The 24,054-nt window shown below is 44.1% G+C and overlaps 1 protein-coding gene across 1 annotated transcript; it reads right to left on the reverse strand.

Moving 5' to 3' along the window:
* Positions 1-4,944: 4,944 nt before the first annotated feature.
* LOC135899553 (protein TAPT1 homolog) lies at positions 4,945-24,017 on the reverse strand. Its single transcript, XM_065428849.2, has 9 exons — positions 23,823-24,017; positions 20,158-20,549; positions 16,773-16,911; positions 15,798-15,895; positions 14,081-14,231; positions 13,903-14,012; positions 7,167-7,226; positions 6,975-7,105; positions 4,945-5,094 (listed from the first exon to the last, which is right to left on the reverse strand). The coding sequence occupies exons 1-9, from the start codon at positions 23,983-23,985 to the stop codon at positions 4,962-4,964; spliced, it is 1,377 nt and encodes a 458-aa protein (XP_065284921.1). The 5' UTR covers positions 23,986-24,017; the 3' UTR covers positions 4,945-4,961.
* Positions 24,018-24,054: the final 37 nt, after the last annotated feature.

Raw genomic sequence — 24,054 nt, forward strand, 5'->3', positions numbered from 1 at the left:
GTCACAGACAGAACCTCATTGCAAGTCCCATCTCGGTCAAACAGCCATCCGTGGTCCGCTGGATGCTACCAGTGCTGCCGCTGACCTCACGGACCGCTGGCACTCAAAAGAGCACATACAACTCACCTCAGCGCCAAAATGACAATCTAGTGTTATAGTGCCCTGTATCTGTTTTTTGAACGTCACTACTGAAAATGGCAAATAAAACTGCAGCATACTGCAAATTACAGCTTGAATGATATTGTGAACAAACGTTTGGAAGAACTGGGAAGCAATATTTTTGTAACTTGTTTGGGAAGTAACTAGCTATGTAATGTGGTTTTGACTGGTTGCCCGGATGATCTCGTCTTGTTCTCGCAACTTGGCCAGATGTTCTTGTTTGAGTGCCCGGATTTTCTCATTTGAGTGCCTGGATAACGGTTCTGGCTTCTGACTCAAGGTCACTTGAAGGTAGCCCACAATGGGAGCTAAAGGTATTTCATACTAAATAGTAAGACTATTATACGCCACAACAATTATTTTCTGGGTCTGTAACAGTGCTCCATCAATGAAGTCTTCACATATTGTAACCCGAAGTTTGGCAAAAGAACTAGCCACAACACCTCCATGGAAAAAAGCAAAATGCTAATTTGAGGTAATCATAAGCTGATTGGAAAGAGGCACGGGTATGCAAGTTAGTTGGTCATATAAATAGATACTGGTTCATAAGTTTTCTAAAAAAAATGCTAGAAAAGACGTACTAACGGTGAAAACGTACGATCCGAAGTAACTAAGAAAATTCGACAGGCTCAATTATTGTTGACATCTACATGATGCAAAGCATTGTGCGGATAGTTGCAGCACGAGACCTCAACGCGTGTTAAGCTGGTGGTGCACCAGTGGCCCTAGGCGCGGTTTGTTTTCCTATTGCGTGGCATTTTAAGACTGCGACAGGAAACCAAAACGAAATTGAGCTGGTGGGCGATACTGGATGCTGCCGAAGCGAAATGTGATGCCTACATTGCGCCACCTGCAGCAGGGAATGGCCGCATGTTTGGATTATCACCTACTAAAAGCGTGCAGCACCCTACCAATGATGCTATGCACCACGCGCTGTAAGACAGATAGGTGAACATGCCTATGGCAATAGCTGTGAATGCAGCGTGTGACGACGACCCGGGCGGAGATTTGCTGCTACCGGAATAAGAAACTGTGCACACCGTCATTTTCACGTGGGACGGGCGGCTATATACTGTTCTCGATTGCACCTTTTCATGTTCACATGGGGTCTAGGGGCCGGAAAGCACATACGATCGGTCTGCAGCAGGGAACGGCGGCGCGTTTCAGTTATCGCCTATTAAACGCGTGGTCTGTGTTTCTGATGGCAAATGCGCTCTGAAGCAGACAGGCGAAGATGCTTATCGCAATGGGCAGGTTGCGAACGTAGTTCCCGCGTCTACTAGGGCGCCCCTCGCAGCGGCGAGCGCGGACTTGGCAGGATACAACCGGCCCGCTTGCGTTTGGAAAGGCTGTCTGTGCACTGTTTCGCGCGTAGTTGTTGCCTTTTCTGAGCAATGCCGAAGTGCAACCCGCGCTGTTGCGTAGTGGGCTGCAACAGCATGTACACCAACTCACGAGGAACAAAGCTTTACAGGTTTCCAAGCTGACCGTATGAAGCAGAACGGCGTCAACACTGGATAGCGCTCGTCCGACAGCATAAGCGTTTTATGTTCTGGCGTTATGCCAAGTGCGTTAACGCTGAATTAGTTGCTTTTACAGCGATGATGGCAGCAACGGGACACCAACAGTGTGTACCAGGATATGCAGCAAACAAAGTATTTTGTTTCCTTACTGTATCGCAGTAAAGCTGTGGACCTCCTTCCCAATTCTCTCCCATTCAAACAGCGCTAGGGCTTGCTGAGAGCTACGAGGAGGGGTTGTAGCTGGCTCAGCTGGCATACACCCTTCTGCGCCCAGCATATCCACTAAGCGGCAGTTGAGATCACCAAAATATTTGACGACGTGGTTTATTGGAACCTTCTTTGCACGCACTGAAAAATCGCAACATAATAGTATCGAACTTCCAGTAACTTGGGCGAAAATATTTTCCCAGGGTAGCTAACACAACTGGTAAGTTCCTCACCTTTTTTTTTTGTGTGTGTTTGTGGAGAGCAATGTTAGAATACCTCGCGTAGGTCTTACGAGTCGTTCATACGCCCCGCTTTCTTGGATGAGATGTTTTGGATTCGCATTTGCCGACCTTTATGTACAGGAAAACTACCGCGGCATGCTTGCACTTCCCTGCGATGCCAGCACGCCAATCGCAGCTCCCCGCTAGGATTTGTCTGTTGTCGCCGATCTTCAAGAATCAATGTCACCTATAATTTTATGCGTCCACACCGTAGATAACGAAGTAGCTTACGCTGAGCTTCACGTATCTCGCCGGTGCTTTATTTTTCGTTTGCGGAATACACCTAGCAGTCACTTCCGATCAGTGAGAGTTCTACACTTCCCTCTCGTCGTAGACGTGCCCCACTTCACACAGACGACTTCCTTTCTCTAAATTCTTTTCACGAAAAAAGCTGTCAAGATCTTGTAATTCCCGAAACCCGGTTAAAATTAATATCGGTACGCTGTTTCACGCCATCGCTACCATTTTACAGGGTGCCAAACACGCAGCGCGAGCTGCTGATGCCGTGAGTAATCCTACCGCATTCGCGCAACCATTCGTCAGATGGCACTAGGGGTCAGAAAGACAGGGCGCCACCTAGCACTTGCAACGTGCCCATAAGATAGGTGGTGATAGCTGTGAACGCCATGTGCGATGACCCCGGAGATTTGCTGGTACCGAAATGAGGAACTGAGTGCGTGCCGGCGTTTTGCTGTGAGACGAGCGGGGGAACATTGCAGTGAAACTGCTGCAGCAGGTAGCTATATACTGCTCTCGATCGCGCATTCTCTTGTTTACGTGGGATCTAGCGGCCGGAAAACGTATCTTACGATCGAAGTTTGGCGACACACTGAACATTGGTGCCAAAAAATTGTTTTCTGGGAACGTACGAGTCGATAAAAGTGAGTGTAACTCTGTTGGGTCATTTTTGTTTTCGATTGCGAACGTTGGCACTGGGAAAACGTGCGTAATGGGAATGTGCCAGCGAGGTTACTATACTGTATATACCAGCAACTGTGGCCACATTTCCCAAAGTTTTACTGTCAACAAAACAGTAGACACAAAGGCGTGCTCGCACGGTTCTCTTTGTGTAATCTAAACTAGCCTTGGAGCTGATAGTGTATTCAAGTTGCTTACTGGTATTACGCTTACCATGTGCATGCGATACTAGCTATTTATTTCGCTAAGCATATTAGGCTTAGAACACCACAGTTTATGCTAGTATATTCTATACCAGCAATCTCTCTGAGCATGGAAAAAAAGAAAACCACTGCTATCCAAGACATATTTAGGAAGTAAGCACAAATTAGCTCGTCACACATGCGCAGCCATGTTGCGCGTCTCAGCTGTGGCTGCGCATGGCTGTAAGTGCGGCTGAGCGGATACGTAGAAGCAAACCCTGCTTTATAGGTGATCTGCCGCATGTAGAAAGAGTGGGTGTGCCGAGTTGGCGTGGCACCACGTAAGCTGTCTTACTGTGAGTTTGGTATTGGAGGCTGCATAATCTTGAGTTTCGGTGACCCGTTGGAGCATGAAGCAGACAAAGCATTCGCTCCCTTCTGCCGGCACTTTTCCCGATGGTGCCATCCCAGTGCGGGTGACGCTATCAGCCACGGGTGCGAAGTCCACGCGAAAGCGTGGCTAGTTTCGTTTAATTCGTAGCGCCGAGAAGATATTGTCGACGTATGTGGCATGAAACCGTATCATCTGTAGCTGACTCCCAAGTTTATCCATATGAATTGTTTTTTTTTTTTCGACTGCCTGATAATCCGGAAAATTCTGAGGCCCCTTTCCATGTAAAAAAATCAATCGGTGACTACTTATTTGTACAAAAGGACGAATTTCAATACAACGAAATACCTAGTGATATAGTGAAGCAAATTGACGATTTTACCGACTTCATTATATAGAGGTTTAACTGTATTACATTAAAGAGAAATAGTGTAGCGGTGCCTTCCACTTGATTCTATGCCGCTCTTATCATTCACTGTTCACAGCCAGCTGATCCCATTGATAACGTGGGCAGAGCTTCACTCCGACAAAGTGCAATAAGCATGAAAAGGAATAGCATCAAAAAAATGGCTGTGGCTTAGCTAAGGTTAAGCCCAGGATGCGAAGCATACTAGCCTTTATTTTAACGCGACAGCGTTAAGGAGCTCGTGTCGCAGAAAAGCCGGTGTCGTCGGCGTCGGCTCAGGCGTGCGGCGCTTGCTCAGGCGCACATTTCGTTGTCGCGCCGAACGCTGCGTTGCTCGATGCTCACCGCGTCCGATGCGGGGCGCGTAGTCGCTGCGCCGTAGCAAAGCCACCTAGAAACAGTCTCTGTAGCACGCCGCAACCTTCGCTTCTCATTCCAACGAGCAGCTCTGTTTCCAGGAGGGATCTCACCTCGTGAGTGTCTAGCAGAGGCAAGCGCAGCTGCTTATATACCGCCGCAACGCCGCGAGCGACGGCGCGAGTTGGAGCCCCGTTTCTCCTCTGTCGTGACGTCACGGTGTCACGTGGTATTGAAGGCGACACCGCCGCGCCTGAGGAGCTGGGTTGAGCTCTCGTAATATGCTTTGCATAAAAGGCATCACTACAAAACCCAGGACCTACTAATCTTTACAGCATTCTTAATAGCTGTCACTGCTTCATAGGAGTCACTGTAAAAGAAAGCCCCACTAAAACTACACACGACTATTCACAGACTGTTTACGTGGGATGTAATCTCCAGAAGGTGTAATAATGAGTACTTTGAATACCAACTAGAAATTGCCATGGCACTGGTGATGATGCAAACATGTTCTACTCAGTGTGTGACTATGGATGTTTATTCTGGAGACTTGGGCCTTCGTGGTTGTTTCAATGGAGAGTCTTCCTGTAATAACTGCCGATGCTGCTCGACAATGCTGCAGGCACGGCTCAGGATCACCAGGTTCAGCAGCACCTTGATGCTGCACAGACTATGATATCGTGCGTTACTTGCAAATGGCGATCTGGCATAACATGGTCAAGTTAGCATGAGAATGAAAAATGTTGAGTGCTCAACTGCTCACTCTACTATTCACTAATATGAGTGAGGCAAAAATATGTGAAAATGCAGTTGTCTTACATATGGGAATGTATGCTTTAGGAGGAAGCCTTACTTTAAGGCCAACTCAGATTTCCATATGAAAGTATATCTAAGATGCACGAGTACTCTAAGACAAATTCTGAACTGATTTGAATTAGATTTGTTACACTTTTAAGATAAAAGTTTCAGTTCTGTTGGCCATGCAATGCCGAATTTTTATTTAGGGCCACAATCTTTTTTACGAAAGTAGATGAAAGTATGTAAGCTTTAGAAAAGTATAAACTAAAGCACAAATTTTAGAAACCGACAACTCTGCACCACAACAGATAGTATAGCAGTTCTGTGAACAGTGTCTGTTCGAGCATCTAAAGTGGACAAATGTGATATATAACTTCACAGTTCACATGAAATTGTTGCAATGCTTACGAGGATCTCTCAAGCGTCCTACTTACAAATTCGTGGTTTATGCGTATCAATCTGGTCTGCTTTATAAGTTTCAATAGGTGCAGTTTACAGAATAATACCACTTTCTTATGCTGAATTAGAGAGCTGTAAGCTTGATTGCTCAGTATTTCTTAGAGCATGGCTCTTAGGCACTCATTCATGGGTTGAGCTTCGGCATCCCTTGGCCTAACTGTGCCAACACACTTGTGCCAATGCTCATGCGCTCACTGTCATCTTCCACAGCTGGCTCCGATTCCGCTCATCATGCCAGCATTCCCATACTGCTCTTCCCTCTGCGAAAGTGCTGATGGCACGAGCCCAATGCCAGTCAGTGCAGTGATTTCAGTTTCAAATTTCTTACCTCAATATGTTGTTAAAGGAAAACACGCATACAGCTGCGCTCAAATTTCGCATTAGGGAGTACCATAACTGCCGGACATTTTTTTTTTAAAACTTTGCAATCAAGAATTTTTGTTAAGAAATTGATAGCTTAAATTAAAAGTCTATTCTCTATAGTTAGTAGATTTTAGCCTGCAACAGATATCTCCAAAATTGGTGCAGTGGTTGCTGAGAAAACTGACCATTCCCATGTACTATTTAAAGAAGAGCTCATGAAATAAAAGACAGTTTTAGTATAGCGTACGCTAAAAAATAGCGGGTCGTCACTGCGCATGCGCTGAACGCTAAATGAAATAGCGGGTATAGCGGGCGTACGCAACGCAAACGAGTTAGCGTTAGCGTTTTTGCGGGGTTTGCGGAGTTTGCGGGAAACATGGCGGCGGTCCCGGCTGCCCGCTTCGAATTGAATTTGGCGTTGCTTTTGTAAAATGCACTTCGTTCGTAGCAGATGACTGTGTAAACGGCTTTCGCTTAGTCTCAGGCCACTTCGACGACAGTATTATGGATAACCTCGTGGTGTTTTCGAGACCGCTTCTCGTTTCGAACGAGTCGAAGCCTAATGAAAAAAACATTCGAGATGTCAGCGCCACCTATCGCTACAGGCGCGAAATAACCGAAACAACGGCATATGGCCTCTGAGATTCGAAGATATCACCGGCCAACTAAAGTTGTAGAAAATGTGCGCTGCTTAGCGTACGCTATGTTATAGCGTATAGCGTACGCTATAGTTGCGTACACTAAACTAAAACTGTCTAAAACCTCCTCTTAAAAACAACAGTAAAGCAGGGCAATAAAATGTTGTGCCACAAAGGTTCCTGGACATAATATTCTCCCTTGAGAAGCACTGCTGCAAATGTTGATCATACAATTACGGAGTGGTTTGGAGCAGGCCTCAAAAGACATTGGGATGTGGAAGATGCGACTAACCACAGGTAGGTGAGAAGAGCTAGTCGCACAGAGCAAGGTGGACATGCCATCACCCGCAACACCAGGGCTGCCAAGGGCAATGGTGTAAAACCAAGGCGGCGTGACACCAGATCCCCGTGGTCTGAGGTTGCCTGCGAAAAGCCTTTTGCTAAGCCCTTCCTCTGAGGCCACATAACTACAAGATTGGCTTACCGTGTGAAGCTTGCTACTGGCCAGGTCATAGGCCAGGCTGGTCAGATATTCTCGGTAGACCTGCGTGCATAAGCAGCCAAGAGTGACCAATCACAATCCTGCTGTAGAAGAATGACAAGACAGTTTTAACCTTTCTACTGCTGAGAATAATCGTTACTCATGCAGAAAATTTCAAGCAAGACCTGCTAAGGATGAGTATGGCTTGTCCGTACACTACTCCACTAGCAATTCTGAATACAAGTACCCAAGACAACTTGTCCATTTTGTATTAATGTTAGAATGAGTCCTCTGTTCTGCTTAGTGGGAAGCATTGAAAGAAATCAGCTTTGGCATGTCATACCAATGTACCAATGTGGCAATGACACATAAAGTGTGTTATGTGGTCTTTGTTCTGGGCTAGCTACGAATGAGCACCCATATCTTAGATATTTGGAACCTGCAACCACTTTCTTATTTGGGCCTGCAATGAAAGAAAATGGTACCATCTAAACACGTTTTTTTATGATTCCAGCAGTAATTCAAAGCATCAAATATAAAATAAGAGCTTTTTTTCATATCTGAATACAAAAAAATGCGATACAAAATTAGCCTTAGTTCCCAAATGCACCGATATACAGGTGATGACCAATAATTCGGACATGCTCAAAAATGTACATAATGCGATTTAATATATGCCCTAATGACTTAAGGGGGCATGCGGGGCTGAATAATAAACTTTTGAACTGCTGCACTTATTTTGATAAACATTTTAGGGATGGTTAATCTTCTTGTCATTAAAATATGTTCTAAATTTCAGCACTCTAGCCCAAAGAGAGGAGAGCTTAGAGGTGTCATATTGAGCAATCAAGTGTGTCCAACTTAGGAAAACTATCATTTCAAAAATAATAAGCATATGTACTAATTGTTTGTGATTAGATACCTTCTAGATGGTTCACAGTGCAGGATAAGGCAAGTCGCATATTTTTAAAAATGTCACTTCTGTAAAAATGTCATCACTCTAAGAACGAAGTTCATTTCTTTTGTTGTCATTATATGTCAGACATCTGATAATTTATTGTGTTGGAAAATATTTATGGATCTAAAAAGTACCTTACCTTGTTCCTGACAGAACTTGAGTCTAGAAATCACCTTGTAAGCAGCTTTTGGCGAAGAAGTTTGGAAATTACAGTTTTCCTAAAGGTTTTGTTCGGCCAAAAAGTGCAAGTTGAGAAAAATGAGCTTAAAAATTTTAGAACCGCTATCTTGCCTTACGAGACAGCGTTTGATTCAGTCGAAACCTCAGCGGTCATGGAGGCATTACGGAATCAGGATGTAGACGAGCCGTATGTAAAAATACTGAAAGATATCTATAGCGGGTCCACAGCCACCGTAGTCCTCCATAAAGAAAGCAACAAAATTCCAATAAAGAAGGGCGTCACGCAGGGAGATACGATCTCTCCAATGCTATTCACAGCGTGTTTACAGGAGGTGTTCAGAGACCTGGATTGGGAAGAATTGGGGATAAGAGTTAATAGAGAATACCTTAGTAACTAGCGATTCACTGATGATATTGCCTTGCTTAGTAACTCAGGGGACCAATTGCAATGCATGCTCCCTGACCTGGACAGGCAAAACAAAAGGGCGGGTCTAAAAGTTAATGTGCAGAAAACTAAAGTAATGTTTGACAGTCTCAGAAGAGAACAGCAGTTTACAATAGTTAGCGATGCACTGAAAGTGGTAAAAGAATACATCTACTTAGGGCAGATAGTGACCGCGGATCCGGATCATGAGACTGAAATAATCAGAAGAATAAGAGTGGACTGGGGTGCATTTGGCAGGCATTCTCAGATCATGAACAGCAGGTTGCCATTATCCCTCAAGAGAAAAGTGTATAACAGCTGTGTCTTACCAGTGCTCACCTACGGGGCAGAAACCTGGAGGCTTACGAAGAGGGTTCTACTTAAATTGAGGACGACGCAACAAGCTATGGAAAGAAGAATGATGGGTGTAACATTAAGGGATAAGAAGAGAGCAGATTGAGTGAAGGAACAAACGCGAGTTAATGACATCCTAGTTGAAATGAAGAAAAAGGAGTGAGCATGGGCAGGGCATGTAATGAGGAGGGAAGATAACCAGTGGTCATTAAGGGTTACGGACTAGATTCCAAGAGAATGGAAGCGTAGCAGGGGGCAGCAGAAAGTTCGGTGGACGGATGAAATTAAGAAGTTTGCAGGGACAACATGGCCACAATTAGCACATAACCGGGGTAGTTGGAGAAGTATGGGAGAGGCTTTTGCCCTGCGGTGGGCGTAGCCAGGATGATGATGATGATGATGATGTAAAATAGTGCGATGGTTTCAGGCTATTCCTGATTGATATTATGAATTCTTGACTTTCAGAATCGTCGAACAGCCAACTCCACCTTCGATGCTTGCACCGACAAGGGCAGTGATAAGGCGAGGAAAGTGCTGGAAAATTGCTGTTGTGAAGGGAATTTACATAATTTGGCTAGCAGAATGCCGTTCACTTCTGTTTAAGTTGTGAGGGAAGGAGACTTGGTGCGTGCACTGACGGTCACCTAGTTGGCTATCTGTAGCGACAGCATGACAATGGTTGGAATAAAGATTGACTAGGTCACAAGCAAGCGTATTAATGTGAGAAACATGTTGACAAGGTTTTTTTGTGGCCATCTGTGAAATAAAGTGACTTATTTTCTGGCAGATCGGATATTTCAGGCTACTGACTATTTGGACATTTTGGCAGTCCCCGTGGGGTCCAAATTATTGGCTGGCGACTATAGCTCGCATCAGTGACTGCTCTAATATTCTCCCCTTCATATGACATGCCTTTACAAAGATATTATGCATGGAATGATTATGTGTTGCCGTCAAAATTCTTCGTGATTATTGAAGGAAAACTTGGCTTAGCTGAAGCTAGGCTCTGCTGAAGATTAGGTGTGAATGCTGACACAACTGTTTCAGAACATCCAAAGACCAAGCAATCAGCATGCAGGGTTCATTTCTATGTTTTCAGGTTTCTTTGAATACCTTTCACTGATCAGAATGAGGATTAAGAAGCCTGAAAGTTTTGTCATAGCAAGCTAAACTGCAATTTTTTAGAAGTTCTTTAGGATGTTCTATAACTTTGTTGACAATGGAATAAATACTGAATTGTATCATATTACCAAGCACTTTGTTAAACAATAATAACTCCTTGTCCAAAATCAGGGTGTCTACCAAGTTGACATTTCCAAATTCCCTGAGTTTTCCAGGTTTTCCCTGAGCACCTTTGCGAAATTCCCTGAATGAGCCAGAACTTTGTTTTATGTCAAGACAAGCTGACACCATGTTGCCCGATGCTGTCACTCTCTAGTAAGCATGCTGAAACAAAACAATGACTTAATCCAGTTTGAATGGTAAGGAGTAATATCTATTTTATTTAAAAAGAAAACAGAAGGAAGGTGTTAGTAAAATGCACAGCGAAATAAATGGTAAAGCCCATTCCAAATTGAGTCGAACATTTTCAAATATGAATGAAAAGGAGATGCATACATAAGTAAATATTTTTTAATATCAGCTATTTCTATCAACTGATAGCAAGCTCATCTGTATGAGGACCTGAACTTTGTCACAACTAAGGTTCTCTCTCAGCAGCTGGGAAGTCAACCTCAACTGTCCTGACATACTCTCAGCCCGTACACAACATCTCAGTGTTGGGTTTCACAGCTTAAACAATTTATTTTGGTTTGGATGAGGGACACCTGTGTCTCAGCGTCAGCCAACACTTAGTTTTGTTTAGCTCAAGCTCCTTCAAAAAGGCGGCGGCACCCTTCCTTTCCCGTTAATTCCTCAGTGCGTCGGTCCTTTCTGTTCTCATCCTCCTACTACCACGCTTTCACCACATGGATCATCTGAAGCATCCCCTTGCTCAGTTGTACAGTCAACATTTCATTTTTCGGACTTCCGAGGGGCCGCAAAAAAATTGAAAAAAAAAAAACGGGCAGTCTGAAAAAAATTAATGCATGTCTTTAACTGCCTTTAAGGGCTAAAATTACCACAGGCACGTCTGAAAAAGCTCTGAAGGCTTGCCAGTACGCTCATTAGGCATACCAGGTCTTGTACTGTGACAGGAGACGGGGTGCACGCATGTGTAATTAAGGAATACATACTGTGTCACGTGACAATTGCCCCCTTCCCGCGCTTGTTATGCTTCACCGCCTAACATTAGTGTACTGAGGCGAAGCTAACTTTCGGAGACTGGCATTACGCAACACGCGGTGCTCTGCGAGCTTCAAAGCCAGTCGCGAGGATTACAAAGGCGGACCCAGTGCCATTGGTGATAGCGGCGAATTCTTTCAATGAAAAACACGGCACCGCACGGCAAGAAGCTTAACAGCGAACATAGAAGCAGCTAGGCCTAACGTTGCCGCGGTCGTGGTTACGGCTGCCAGCGGATCTGCCTGCGAAAGTGCCGGTTCGAGGCGGCGAGATAATCAAAATAGCGGCGGTGGCTGCTTTGATTAATGCCATTTCAGACCTGCAGTCAGGGCAATATACATTGACTATATGGAGTACGTGGTGGTGCCGCAAAACCGTGCAAATTATCGGGCATGTCCGAAAAATCGGGCGTCTAGAAAATCGGTCGTTAACTACTCTGGCAATAATGCCGATGACACGGCCTCAATGACGATTCGTTGCGATTCCTCTGTTACTGGAGCCAGCATTAACACGACTTTCGTTCCCTTTCAATAAAGTTACAGCTAATTTTCCCTGATAGAAGCACAAATTCAATGAGTTTTCCCTGAGTTTTTCCAGACTGTTCAAATTCCCGGTTTTCCCGGTTTTCCCGGTTGGTAGACACCCTGAAAATAAAAGCAGAATGGTTTCACTGAGCAATGACGTTTGCCAGCACGCTCCCTTTTCGGGAAGCATGCTTTTTTGGCGCACCATCTATGCAAGCCTAACCACACTGCAGATAAAGCTGCAAACTAAGCAAGCCAAGCACCACTGCCATAACACTTCGTAGTTCCATATTTTCCCCAAGTTAAACATTTTACGAAGCATTAAAGGAACACTAAAGAGACAAATAAGTTTGTATGTACTTGTAATTCACTCTTCCGCAAGATAAAAAAATGTCACTGTTACTCCGAGAGAATGACTGATAAGCAAGAAAAGATGCAAGAACAAAAGACAACTGGTGACACCGCCTTGAAGCTTCCCACACCAGCTCATTGTTCTGTCATAGATATTTAGTGTCTGCTAGAATTTTTCAGGGTATTGGTATGATGAACTACACTCTATTCTAAAGGGGCCACAGATCGAACTTGGCAAGTTTCAGGCACATTTACTGTGCCACCAATGGCCTAAATAGGAAAAATACCTTAAAATCCGCTACGTCACACTGACAAGCAGTGCTGGGGTTCTTGTAAGAAAAAAAAAAAATGCAATCTTTACTTTTATTTTCTCTTTCAGTCAGTGTGCACTGACTGTAATCAACTTCTTACCGTGAAACTAACGAAAATAGTTTTGAAAGGTTAGTTTATCTGTCTAAACTGATTTAGTGTTCCTCTTTAATGCCCTTCTAAAGGGCCATTCACCAGGTTTGGCCATTTTAAACAGACAAGTGCAATGACTAATTCTCTTCCTTCTGCTTGTTTTCACATTGTGCAGTCGAAGATGCAGGAAATGAATCTATTTGGCATTTTCTGCCGGGTTCCAGCGAGCGATCGTGCTCTTTGATTTATACACGTTGACGATCGTGTCTGCAAAGTATTACACTGCTGCGCACTGAAAAAACAGCTGAAATTTCAAACCAAACATCATGTGCCTTTCTTCTCAAGAGCCACCGCTCTTAGTCAGAAAGTCAAGATCAGACGCACAAGCTCGCCTACTTAATTTGCATTGCTGAAATGTCACTCACTGTGACAGGTGACTTTGTAAATTATTCAAGGCTACAGCAGTTATTTGTTTGATCTGCTGCTTCACTAGCTGATTTAAAGTTTTGAGAAATAATAAAACCTACAAACTGACTGTCTGAGAGCCTTTGTTTTACTCTGTGCTGTAGCAAGAGGCATGTACTTTTGTTTTGCCTGCTTGTTTCTACATTGTGCAGTCATGCGCGCAGCAAACGAATCTATTTGCCATTTTCTACCGGGTTCCAGCATGCAATCCTGTTCGTTGACCCGCATGCGTATGATTTGGCACCCATGTGGCACTGACTTATCATACCACTAGTCAGGGGCTCTCGCGCACAGCGTGCAAAATTGTATGACAATGACAAGTGACAATGATGTTTATTTTTGCATGAGTACAGTGTAATGTTACGAAGGGGCGTGCGGAAAAAGCTGTCATTTCGACAGACAAATGCAACAGATTTGCATGCGAGACACAGAGACAAACAACAGATTTGCAAGCAAAGTTACTGGAAGTGTGCCGTGCAAAAAAAATGCAAGAGTGGGGGAAAAAAAAGGGAAGGAGAGGCGAGGCCTGCGACGTACACGTGATGCAAACCTCCGGTTCTGCTATGGGAGAATGCAAGGAAGGAATTTCACTTGTGGAGACTAGACAGGGCAAGTGGAGAGAGTGTTTACCTCGGCAGTGAAGCTCACCACTTAAAAGCTTGGTTTCACAACACTTCAAATAATTCTGTCTCCGCCATTAATGAACCAATTTGAAAAGTCATTGCGGTACACTGCTTTTTAGAGGGCATGTAACAACTGCCATGAAGACTGGTGAGGGGCCCTTTAACTTGTACCCACCTGCCAGGAGATCGCATTGAAGCGGGTGACAAAGGCATGCTTGACCCAGTCCACCAGAACCTCAGCGAGCAGCACCAGCAGGCAGTCGGCCAGCAGGCTCCAGAGCTGCTCTGCGGGGATGATGGTCTCAGGTTTGGGAGTCCCCACTCCACACGTTCCATGCTGCCATTATACTCACCCTGCCGCCAGCTGTACTCCCGCATGGTCTGCACAATAACCACCAGCAGGAGCACCACGTAGTGAAACCGCTCACGCACATCACTGCACGCCATCTGGAACAGGTTGTTCTTGGCAAACTTCTTGAACACCATGCCCTTGAGCTCCACAAACTGCAATTGGAACATGCAAACCACAGCTCTCACATCATCAGCTGTCCAAGGCACTCCAGCAACTGTTTTTGTAGCAGCCGGAGCTCAATATATAACAAACATTGATATGATGGGTCATTAAATATAATGAAGAAAATCTAAGATTTGGTAGGCTGTGCTTTACTTCCACTGAGTATCCTACTGCAATAACGAAACTAAAAATGCAAGATCTGAGACAATACAGGTTACAGTGAAGAGAATATTTGTTCACCCAATAGCTAAAAATGCTCTATTTTGGTTACAAAAATATCAAGTGCTTAGCACTAGCAGCTTGAAATGGCACATTCTGGACCTGTAAATGCAATTTGGCCAGTTGCTCGGCATGGTTGGTCCCCAACTAGCAAGCCAACACGCTGATACAGCGTGATTACACCAGCTGCACAGTTGTGCATAAATGGTGATGCTAAGCTTGTTGGTAATTCAGCCTTTTTATGTGTCACATACAGTAGAATCTCGGTGATATGATCACGCCTGATGCGAATTTTCAAAAGTCCTGACACAAGTTCATTATCTTACGCCGTGATAAATTTAGAATGTTGCGAACCACATTTCTTCTTGCTGCAGCAGATGATATAGTCAAACCCATATATAGTGATACCGGTTTTAACAATATATAGGTTATAACAATGAGAAGCTGCTGCATCATCAACTTTTATATGTTTTCTATGGTGAAAAAACCCACTTACTACAGTGCCCCGCTGCCCCATTATTGGTTATAACAATGAAGTCTGGCTGCTGGGTGGCCGTGCCGAAAGGTAATGCAATGTGAAATCATTGAAAAGAAAGAGAAATTTGAGCTGCTGCACCCTTGCCTGATGCGCCAACGGCCGCTGCACGCTTGTACAGTAGAATCTGTTTTCCAGCCTTCTCGGCATCACCAGGTTCATGTGCCTTTCTCCCATTGCCCTTCCATCTCTCCGAACACAAATGGGCTATGCCCATAGCTCTAAACCGTGCCACCCTCCAAAACATGAATGGACCGTGCCAAGTGTGCTGAAAGCGATGCTCCCAGGCTGTACACTGGCCCCTCATTCTTTGCAGTTCTGCCAATGGATTAAATCACTCATGCCTGTCTTGGTGGCACTGAAGTCGTTCCTGGCTACGTGGTTTGTCTGCCTCGTTTGACTCGCCACTAAAATGGAAGATGGCTGATCTGCATGCTGATCATCAGCAATGCACGACATTGTCAATGAAAAGAAAGCGCACTGCCATAGATTTGGAAATGAGGAAACAAAGCGCAGCATTGTGATGGTCTACAAAGACAAAAAAGTGTGCGACTTGGTGAAGAAGTACGGACTATTGCAACCGACAGTGTCGACAATCATCACCGGGCCATTAAAATTTACAAGGAAAGCCCTCGCCCTCTGCTGGTCTGTTGGTGACACACACTTGCGTTTCTTTCACACAGACCTAATCGCATATCAGTGTGCATGCTTAACCCGAATATCACATATAATGAAGGTAGTCTCATTTCAAATGCGACTCTGTTACAGTGAGGTTCAACATGTGGTGGTGGTGGTGACATACGTTGTTGGACATCATGATGGTCAGCAGGGCCTTGTTCTGTGAGTTAATTGCGACACTCAGGGTGGTTGCCTGAAGCATCACTAGCAGGCAGTGGAGTACTGTGATGTCCAGTCAAGGAATTATCATGTTTGATCAGAGAATTGAGTATTGTAAACATAATATTTAAAAAATATATATAGCTCCACTAGACAAAATGCCTGCCAATAGAGTGCCATATACCTTTAAACATTGGTTATGTACTCGCTTACAAGCAAGAGTTGCAGGACAACAGGAGCATTCTGTTTAACAATTTTTATGGCAGTTATTAGAAATCTGAAAATTGTTCTTCTTTTTTCTCTTTTGTCAACTGTAAACTGCATTACGGTGAAAGAAAAGTACACCATAATGAACACTTCAACTCCTGCAGAAGCTCACTTCAGTATGTGTGCTAGCTTATTTATTTCTTTATTTACAGATATTATACGTCCTGAGTAGGGGAAGGCTACGAGTGGTATTTCACAAGTAAAAAATAGACAATAGACATTGTTAGCATAACAATTTAATGTAAGTAGTATTCCACTAGCACTCGCCAAGGGTTCCCAAGTTGTGCTGTTAGTTGCACTAGTTAGTTTACATTTGTGCAGAATACAGCCCACACTGTGATTCTGACCATGAAAGGACACAGATCTAGACACATGCAAAGTGATGACCCCGAGATTTGTGCTCTAGTAAAATCCCACACTAGTATAGCAGCCTCCCAAATTAAGCAGTGTACTGTGAGCATCCATCTAGTTAAGTTGGACCACATTAACTGTGGGTTTCTTATTCGTACCTAAATCTAAACACATGCACGCTTTTGCATTCTGCTGGTATTTGAATGCAGCCTCTGCATACCAGAGTAACTAAGCAATTGCTCTGACTTTGCCATTACTTCTACCGATTATTTTGTTGTAGATAAGTCAAACACGGAGAATGATTTCACCCCTAAAAGGATACAAACATAGGCCAGGGCAAGGGCCAAATGTGCCAACAGCCCCAGGCGCCGTCGTGCCCGCCGTGGCTCGGGTTCTGTGGCTGTCCACAGCAGGGCATCCAGGATGTCCTGGCCAAAGGATGAAAACAGCTTGTCTGCCACCTGCAAAAATGGTCACAGTCAGGAAAAAAAGTAAGGTTTAAAGCCCCAAATCAACACAACAGGCTATGAGAGATGCCTAGTGTGTAGCTCCAGTTAAATTTGGGTACGCAGGGTGCTTTAGAAAAGTACTGACACATTTTTACGAAGTTATATAAGCTCTACCCCATGCTTCTAACATGTAGAAAGACCACACTTGGCATGTATAAAGGCTGGTAAACACTTGTAAGATATTTTAATTTGATGCTAAAGTTGTATCAAAATGCAGGGCCTGGCATCGTTGATATTGTGACATCGTGAAAGAAAGCAGAATTTGTTTATGCCGTGTGTCAATAAGGCCAGGTAAAATGACATCACTTATAAAAAAATAAACAAGATACCAGTAGCTGCGTGCATCGATTCTGGCTGCACTCGCTGCCAGAATCGATGCCAAGTAATTACAGGAATGGAGTGAGTGAGCCAGTGATTCGTGAGGTCAAGATGGATCCACTTCCTTGGCCTCAAAACCAGAACTGGTTCTTAGAAATGAGTATCATAGTAAAATATTTAGGGAGCTCTGGCACTTTCAAAGATATATTGTAAGGTTTAGGGGGTTTGAAACTTGATGCAACGCAAGAAAAAAAAAAGAAAAGATGGATTGAGAATGTCATGTCAGCAGACATGTAGCATGAGCATTTTTGCATCTTGCCCCTGCCAGAATGTGGCCTTAGCGGCTGGGAATCAAACTCGAAACCTTGTGCACAGCACAATGCCATAGCCACTGGGCCAATATGGTGGGTAGTTGCTGTTAGGTAACTCACGAGAACAGAGTTAAAAGAGTTTCAAACACACACTGTTACATGACACTGATGGAATACAGGGTGTGCCTGGAAAGTAATGCAATTTTATCCGTAGAAAAATGTGTATTCAAGATATCGTTACAAACGTATAGAATTCTTTGAAGTAGTCTCCTCTGCCATCTGCACATTTTGCCAGTGACTCTGCCATAGACTGTACGCGTCCTGGAAGGCGGCGACGGGAACCTCCTTTACAGCCTTTGTCATGGCAGTTTGGATTGCTTTGATGGCCTGAAAATGGACTCCTTCCAGAGCGCTCTTGATTCTCGAAAAGAGAAAAAAGTCCGCCGGAGCCAGACCAGGACTATAGGGGGGCTGGGGCATATTCACCAAGTTGTGCTCGGCCAGGAACTCCCGTACGCGCAGAGATGTGTGGCTGGGACCGTTGTCATGGTGCAACTGCCAGGTGTCGGCGATATCGTTTCACGCTCGGAGGACCCTTTTTCTCAATCTCTCGAGCACATGCATGTAGTAGGCAGCGTTGACTGTCTGCCTTTGGGGTAGGAATGCTTTGTGAACCACATCCTTGGCGTCGAAAAAGACAGCATTGTTTTCACTTTCGACTTGCTCATTCTTGCCTTCTTGGAGCAAGGGGACTCTGAGGTGTGCCATTCGAAACTTTGGCGCTTCGTCTCAGTATCATACTCAAATACCCATGTTTTGTCGCCGGTAATGACACTGTCCAAAAAATAAGGTTCAATTTGCATGTGTTCCAAAAGTTCGCTCACGATCACCACTCGGTTGTTCTTGTGGTCGTTGGTCAACAGTTTTGGGGACCAGCTTGGCGCACACTTTCCACAAGTTCAAACTGTCGCTTATGACGTGGAATGGATGATGGAATATTGAGAGTCTGTGCTATCATTTGCACACTCATTCGACGGTCTGTGTTCAAAAGATCACGAACACGAGACACATTTTCCTCACTTTTGGTCGTTGATGGCTGTCCAGAGCGGGATTCGTCATCCACGTCCTTTTGGCCCCCTTTAACTGCCTTCGACCACCTTGAAACTTGAGAATATGACAAAGCAGAAGTCCTGTAGGCTTGCTGAATCATTTGGTTAGTATCGGCAAGACTCTTATCGAGTTTAGCACAGAATTTGATTGCGTGCATACCGTTGTTCGCGTGCAGATGCCATCGCATGTTGTGACAGAGCACTATCAGGAGGCTTATGGAAACAGTGATCCTGACGCTCCCACAGCTCGGAGCAGACTGTGCTAAGCAATGATGAAAAGCTCAGAGTCCCAACCTAACCCAACCAATCCGATCGTGGTATGTCTGTCTAATAGCAGCACTGGAAAAAAAATAATTGCATAACTTTCTGGACATACCCTGTACAGACAGGCAGGCAGTGAATGACTAAAAACTGTTTGCTGAGTGAACCAGTCCCCACAAACTGAAGAGGCAACCTAACAGTGGTGACAGCAGTAAGGAAGGTCAGTGGTCATTGAATTCAATTACATGTACATGACTTGCAGCAGAGAGCAGCTATATATATAAGGACTTTTGCATTATCGTATTGGCTTGCAGTTTTCATAACAGTCGCAGAAAATCATGACAGCACCACAGCCACAAGGGATCTGTTGATGTGCGTGTATGGCTTATGCTGAAATAGAAACAGCACAGCAGTGCACGTCCATGGAGAATGCAGAAAGAAGAATGCATAGGGCCAGCTGCGTTAATGGACAAAGAATCTGCTCCATTCAGTCATAATGTGAATAAATAGAGGTACAAGGCAGATTTTGTCGACTTCTATTGGTGTGATTGAGAAGCTGTAGAAAGACACTCTCTTCTTTACAGCTTGGCTGACAGCCCTGAATATAGAGCTGCACTGTGGTGGTCATGCAGATAAGTATTTACTTCACACTAATGCCACTGGCATTGGTAGCCTACTAGAACCACATTTCTTTCTATAAATCACTACGCGAAGAACCTTCTGGTACACACATGCTTTGGGAATGTTGAGTAAAATACACAACTCATAGTTTGATATTGCATTGTCAAGTGTCCTTGTTTTTCCAATGAAATAAAGAAAGTACAACTGAGAAACAAAGGAGATCCTTCAACAGCTGACCATTAGGTGAGAACTAGGCATTAAGAAGCAACATGCAACCAAAGCCAGCAAAGCAATGAATCTGGCTAGTTGGCTCATTTTACTTCTTAAAGCAGGTTAAAACGAGAGCGCAACACACAGAACAGTAACAGAAACATAACTGTACAGAAGGACAAAGTGCATCCTCCTGTAAAGGAAGTGAACAGTAATCTTCTGTAGTAACTCTTGCTTAAGCGCTTTTTAGGCGCTTACTTTTATATAAATGCATCTTGTACTTGTTAATGTACTGGCTCTTTGCATGGCAGAGGATGGGCGCAGCTCTAGATATGTGAGGATGAGCAAAATAAATTTATAACACATGCCTCAAGCATGTTGAAAAAGATGTACAGCTTGATGACAGACTGGCTCTTGACGATGTGGTACAGCATGGATGTATCCACCTGGGCAGCCAACAGCCAGGTGCCCAGTAGCACAAGGCCCTTGAGCAGGTCGCATGACTCAGCTGGCCGCAGGCGTCGACGACCCACCAGCCGCGCCCCAAGCAGGCCTGCCGCCAGTGCAAAGCGCACAGGCAGCAGTGTCAGCACCGACAGGAAGGCATCCGCACACTGAAGGAATCCGTAACCCACGAAGCGTTCCAGCTCTCGAGGGATACGGAAGAAGGCATAGAACTTCGCTCGACGTTTTTCGTAACGCTGCTCCTCCAGCTGGTAGCCACGTCGCACCTCCCCATGCAGGTATGACCACAGTGACCCTGCAAGGAGTTCCTTTACTTTAAAACAAAGCTGGCTTTATCCTATGTACATGTACAGTCACCCAGAAAGAAGATTAACACAAGCGAATAATAGCCAGAGCTGTAAAAGTTTTCTTGTGAGGAGCTGCTACTCACGAGCATGCAGACAGCAACAGTGTTTGGGGCCTTTCCCACTATGTAGCATGGTTGAAAGTTGTCCTTAAGGCATGCACTTAAAATGCTGCCATTTCATCAACATCACTGTGCTGTGTGGGACTGTGCATCTGAGTTTTCTGGGTCTTAGCGTAAGCGATTTCCTGTGCTTGTACCCCATTAATACTGAAAAGTGAAAACAGTCCAGCAATCTTGCTGCCAGCTTGTTTGTGAACTGCAGCAAAATTTTTCTGCACTGGTAATCAGTGCTTGAGCTAATCTTTTTCTGAAATAACTGTACCCCAGCAGAGATGCATGGATCATCATCATCAGCCATCAGCCTAATTTACAGTATTTATTCAAATATAGCCTGAACTTTCTCATTTTGACAATGTTACCTAAAATGAGTTATCAGCCTATGTTTGCGACCAAAGAATATCAACCTATATTTGTGAACTAGCAAAAGTACTGAGCTAACGGAGTTCCTCTGTTGTACCCACCTGGGGATTATTCAGACTTGCTTTAAGAATGCTTCATATCTAATGCACTCGACGGCACCAATGACAACATTGTTTAGTGTGCTGAAGGTGCCTGCAAAGCATCTGAATTCTCTGGCATTTTCGATGAGGATGCAGCTTGTGGCATCAACTAGCGAGATTTAATAGCCGAGCTTACGGTAAATAAAGGTGTGCCATGTTCAAAATTCTTAGTTTTTCAGTAAGATATGGGTAGGCCTATATTCAAATTAAAGTTTAACTAGAGTGTTTTATTTCTTGGTGAGTTCAATATATAGGGGTTGACCTATTCAGCATATTCAACCTATTTTCAAGTAAATCTGATGTCTACTGCAGGATGAAGGCCTATCACAGTGATCTTCCATTACTCGCGTATTGCATCAGCTGAGCCCATCTTACGGTGACAAATTTCCCGATTCCCTCACTTTACCTAGCCCCCAGCTGTCTTAGACTGCATTTCCCTACCCTTGGCACTCATTCTGTTATTTCGCTCTCAGTGGACATGGCATTTTGCTGCTAAGCCCGATGTTGTCGGTTTGACTGTTGGCAACAGCACATGCATTGGATGCAAGCGAAATGCACGAAAATAGGCTAATGTATTAGGATTTGGGTGTACGTTAAGAGCCCCAAGTGGTCAAAACCAATCCAGTTCGTTCCACCACGGTGTCCTCCATAACCCACTGTGCCGTTTCGGGACGTTAAACCCCACTATTTGTTTGCACTAAATGGCCTGCTCCATTCCTTTCTCTTAATCTCAACTATATAGAATCTCAGCTACAACCGAAGGCACATCGATATAAAGCCCAAGTAGTGTAAAAGAATTATTTATGGGAACTAATCATCTGTAGAAATTTCTTGAGACTATTGATTTTCTTTTTCTAGAAAAAGGATGCAGGTGTCTTCAGCCTTTCTTTATTCATCAATTTAGAATGCCATTATGCCACACTTCTAATCAGTGTAGTTAGCATATGGTGCTCTCTACCAGCCCTACAAGTATAGCATGAGCTAAAGGTCAGACATGAATGCCAAGTTAATTTGCCAGAAGGCAGTATGTTGCCTTGTTCACCTTGAAATGTGTTGCACTTAGCAATTCTCACTAATCCTAAACTTATCTGTCACTTGATGACACTTGTGTTCTAATGTTGAGTAGTTTCATATTTTCATTTTCATTATGTTTGCTTGTGGCAATATAGGCCTTGTGGCATGGACTCTGCTCCTTACTATACGTGCCACAATTCACAAGAGTTAATAATTATCATTATTATAAAACTTATTTCTATCAATATCATAATGCCCAGAAATTTCAAAGCTTGTCCTAGGGAGAATGAAAAATAACTTTTGGTCTTGATGTAATTTGCTGAAAGACCTATTTCCTACTGGGAAGATGCACACAGAAACAAACAAAAAGACAAGAGAAACATCGACAACACTGGAAGCCCTGCTTGGTAATAATTCCCTCTTGTATGCACTTTTGTTTCTGCATATGGCCTTCGAGTGGCAAATGTGTTCCACAGTGAACTAATTTCAGAAATGCTCGCTACTAAATGATAGAGTGTACATGACACTGGCTTGACTTTTCCCTGAAATGCATGTGAAACTACTACACTATGTAGTCTGCTACGAGTTGTAGCATTTCATTTCATGATGAGAACCAAATGTTTTCAACTGACACAAACATGACACAGACGATATTAATGCAGGACATACAATTTTTCTTCTTTTAATAAGCATGATTTAGTCACGAAATTTTATGTTCCATTCATTTCTCTATTGCTTAGCTTCATGTGCGCCTATTGGCGAGGTCCTTGAAAAACGATCTAAGCAGATGATCCGCAACAATTCTGCAAAATTGAAAGTGAGATGCTTTGTATAGCTGTATGCTGTGCAGTGCCAAAAGCAACCCCTGCACTCGCACACTGCAATGACCCGGCCAAGCATAAAAATAATGCATACTATGTGCGAATAATAATAATTTGAGCTCTGCATGTATAGATCTTTCTAGTCGCCAGAGTTCATATGCTCTCCTGTGGCGTAATAACCGTTTTCATTATAAATGAGAAACTATGACGTCGTCACAGGCGGCGCAATATTCCTACGGTTCTTTTGATGTACAGCAGACCGACTTCCAGTAGCAGAGATTTGGCGAAATAAGAACCAATTTCGGTCAAAATATCCAAGCGACAGCTTGGGCAAAAAGACGCAAGCGAGCACGTGCTGAGCTCGTAAGTAGCTTTTGCGCGAGCTGAAATTGTCATTACAATTAGTTTCGCTTAGGACAGTGATAGTGTACTTCAAAGACGAAAGACAAGAAAGTATTAAACGTCGGGCGAGCCGACAGTGGATTCAGTGGCGCAGATCAGCTGATTAGAAAGGGTGCAAGTGCAACCAACTTGTTGTCATAGTGAAGTTTCTCATGCTATAAATTATAAAAGGCGGCCTCCACAGGCGTGACCAGATCGTGTAAGTGAACGCTAGAATTCCGACACATCTCCTGAATACAGCACTATACTTCGGTCATTCCTTCTCTAAGGCGGTGCTTCCGTCCTCATGTTTTTCCTTGTTGTTAAAACGCGAATCTATTAAATGCCTACCGCCCACTTCCATACATTGGAGAAGATAAACTCACGCTTTTTTGCTTTACGCAACACATTTTTGCTCGGCCTTGTTTCAGGACAAGGCTTCACGTCTTCTAGCTGAATGTCAGCGGAGACATCGGCGTCTCCACCACTTTGGAGCGGCTGTTGTGCTGCATTGATATCTTCGCTGAATGCGTGCGCCACATCCACCATGGTGACATTTTTCTCTTGCTCCTTATGACAGACTTTAAAAGGGACAAGTGAGCGAAACACCAGCTAACA

The sequence above is a fragment of the Dermacentor albipictus genome, chromosome 4 (assembly GCF_038994185.2).
Source record: "Dermacentor albipictus isolate Rhodes 1998 colony chromosome 4, USDA_Dalb.pri_finalv2, whole genome shotgun sequence".
NCBI classification, from domain to species: Eukaryota; Metazoa; Arthropoda; class Arachnida; order Ixodida; family Ixodidae; genus Dermacentor; species Dermacentor albipictus.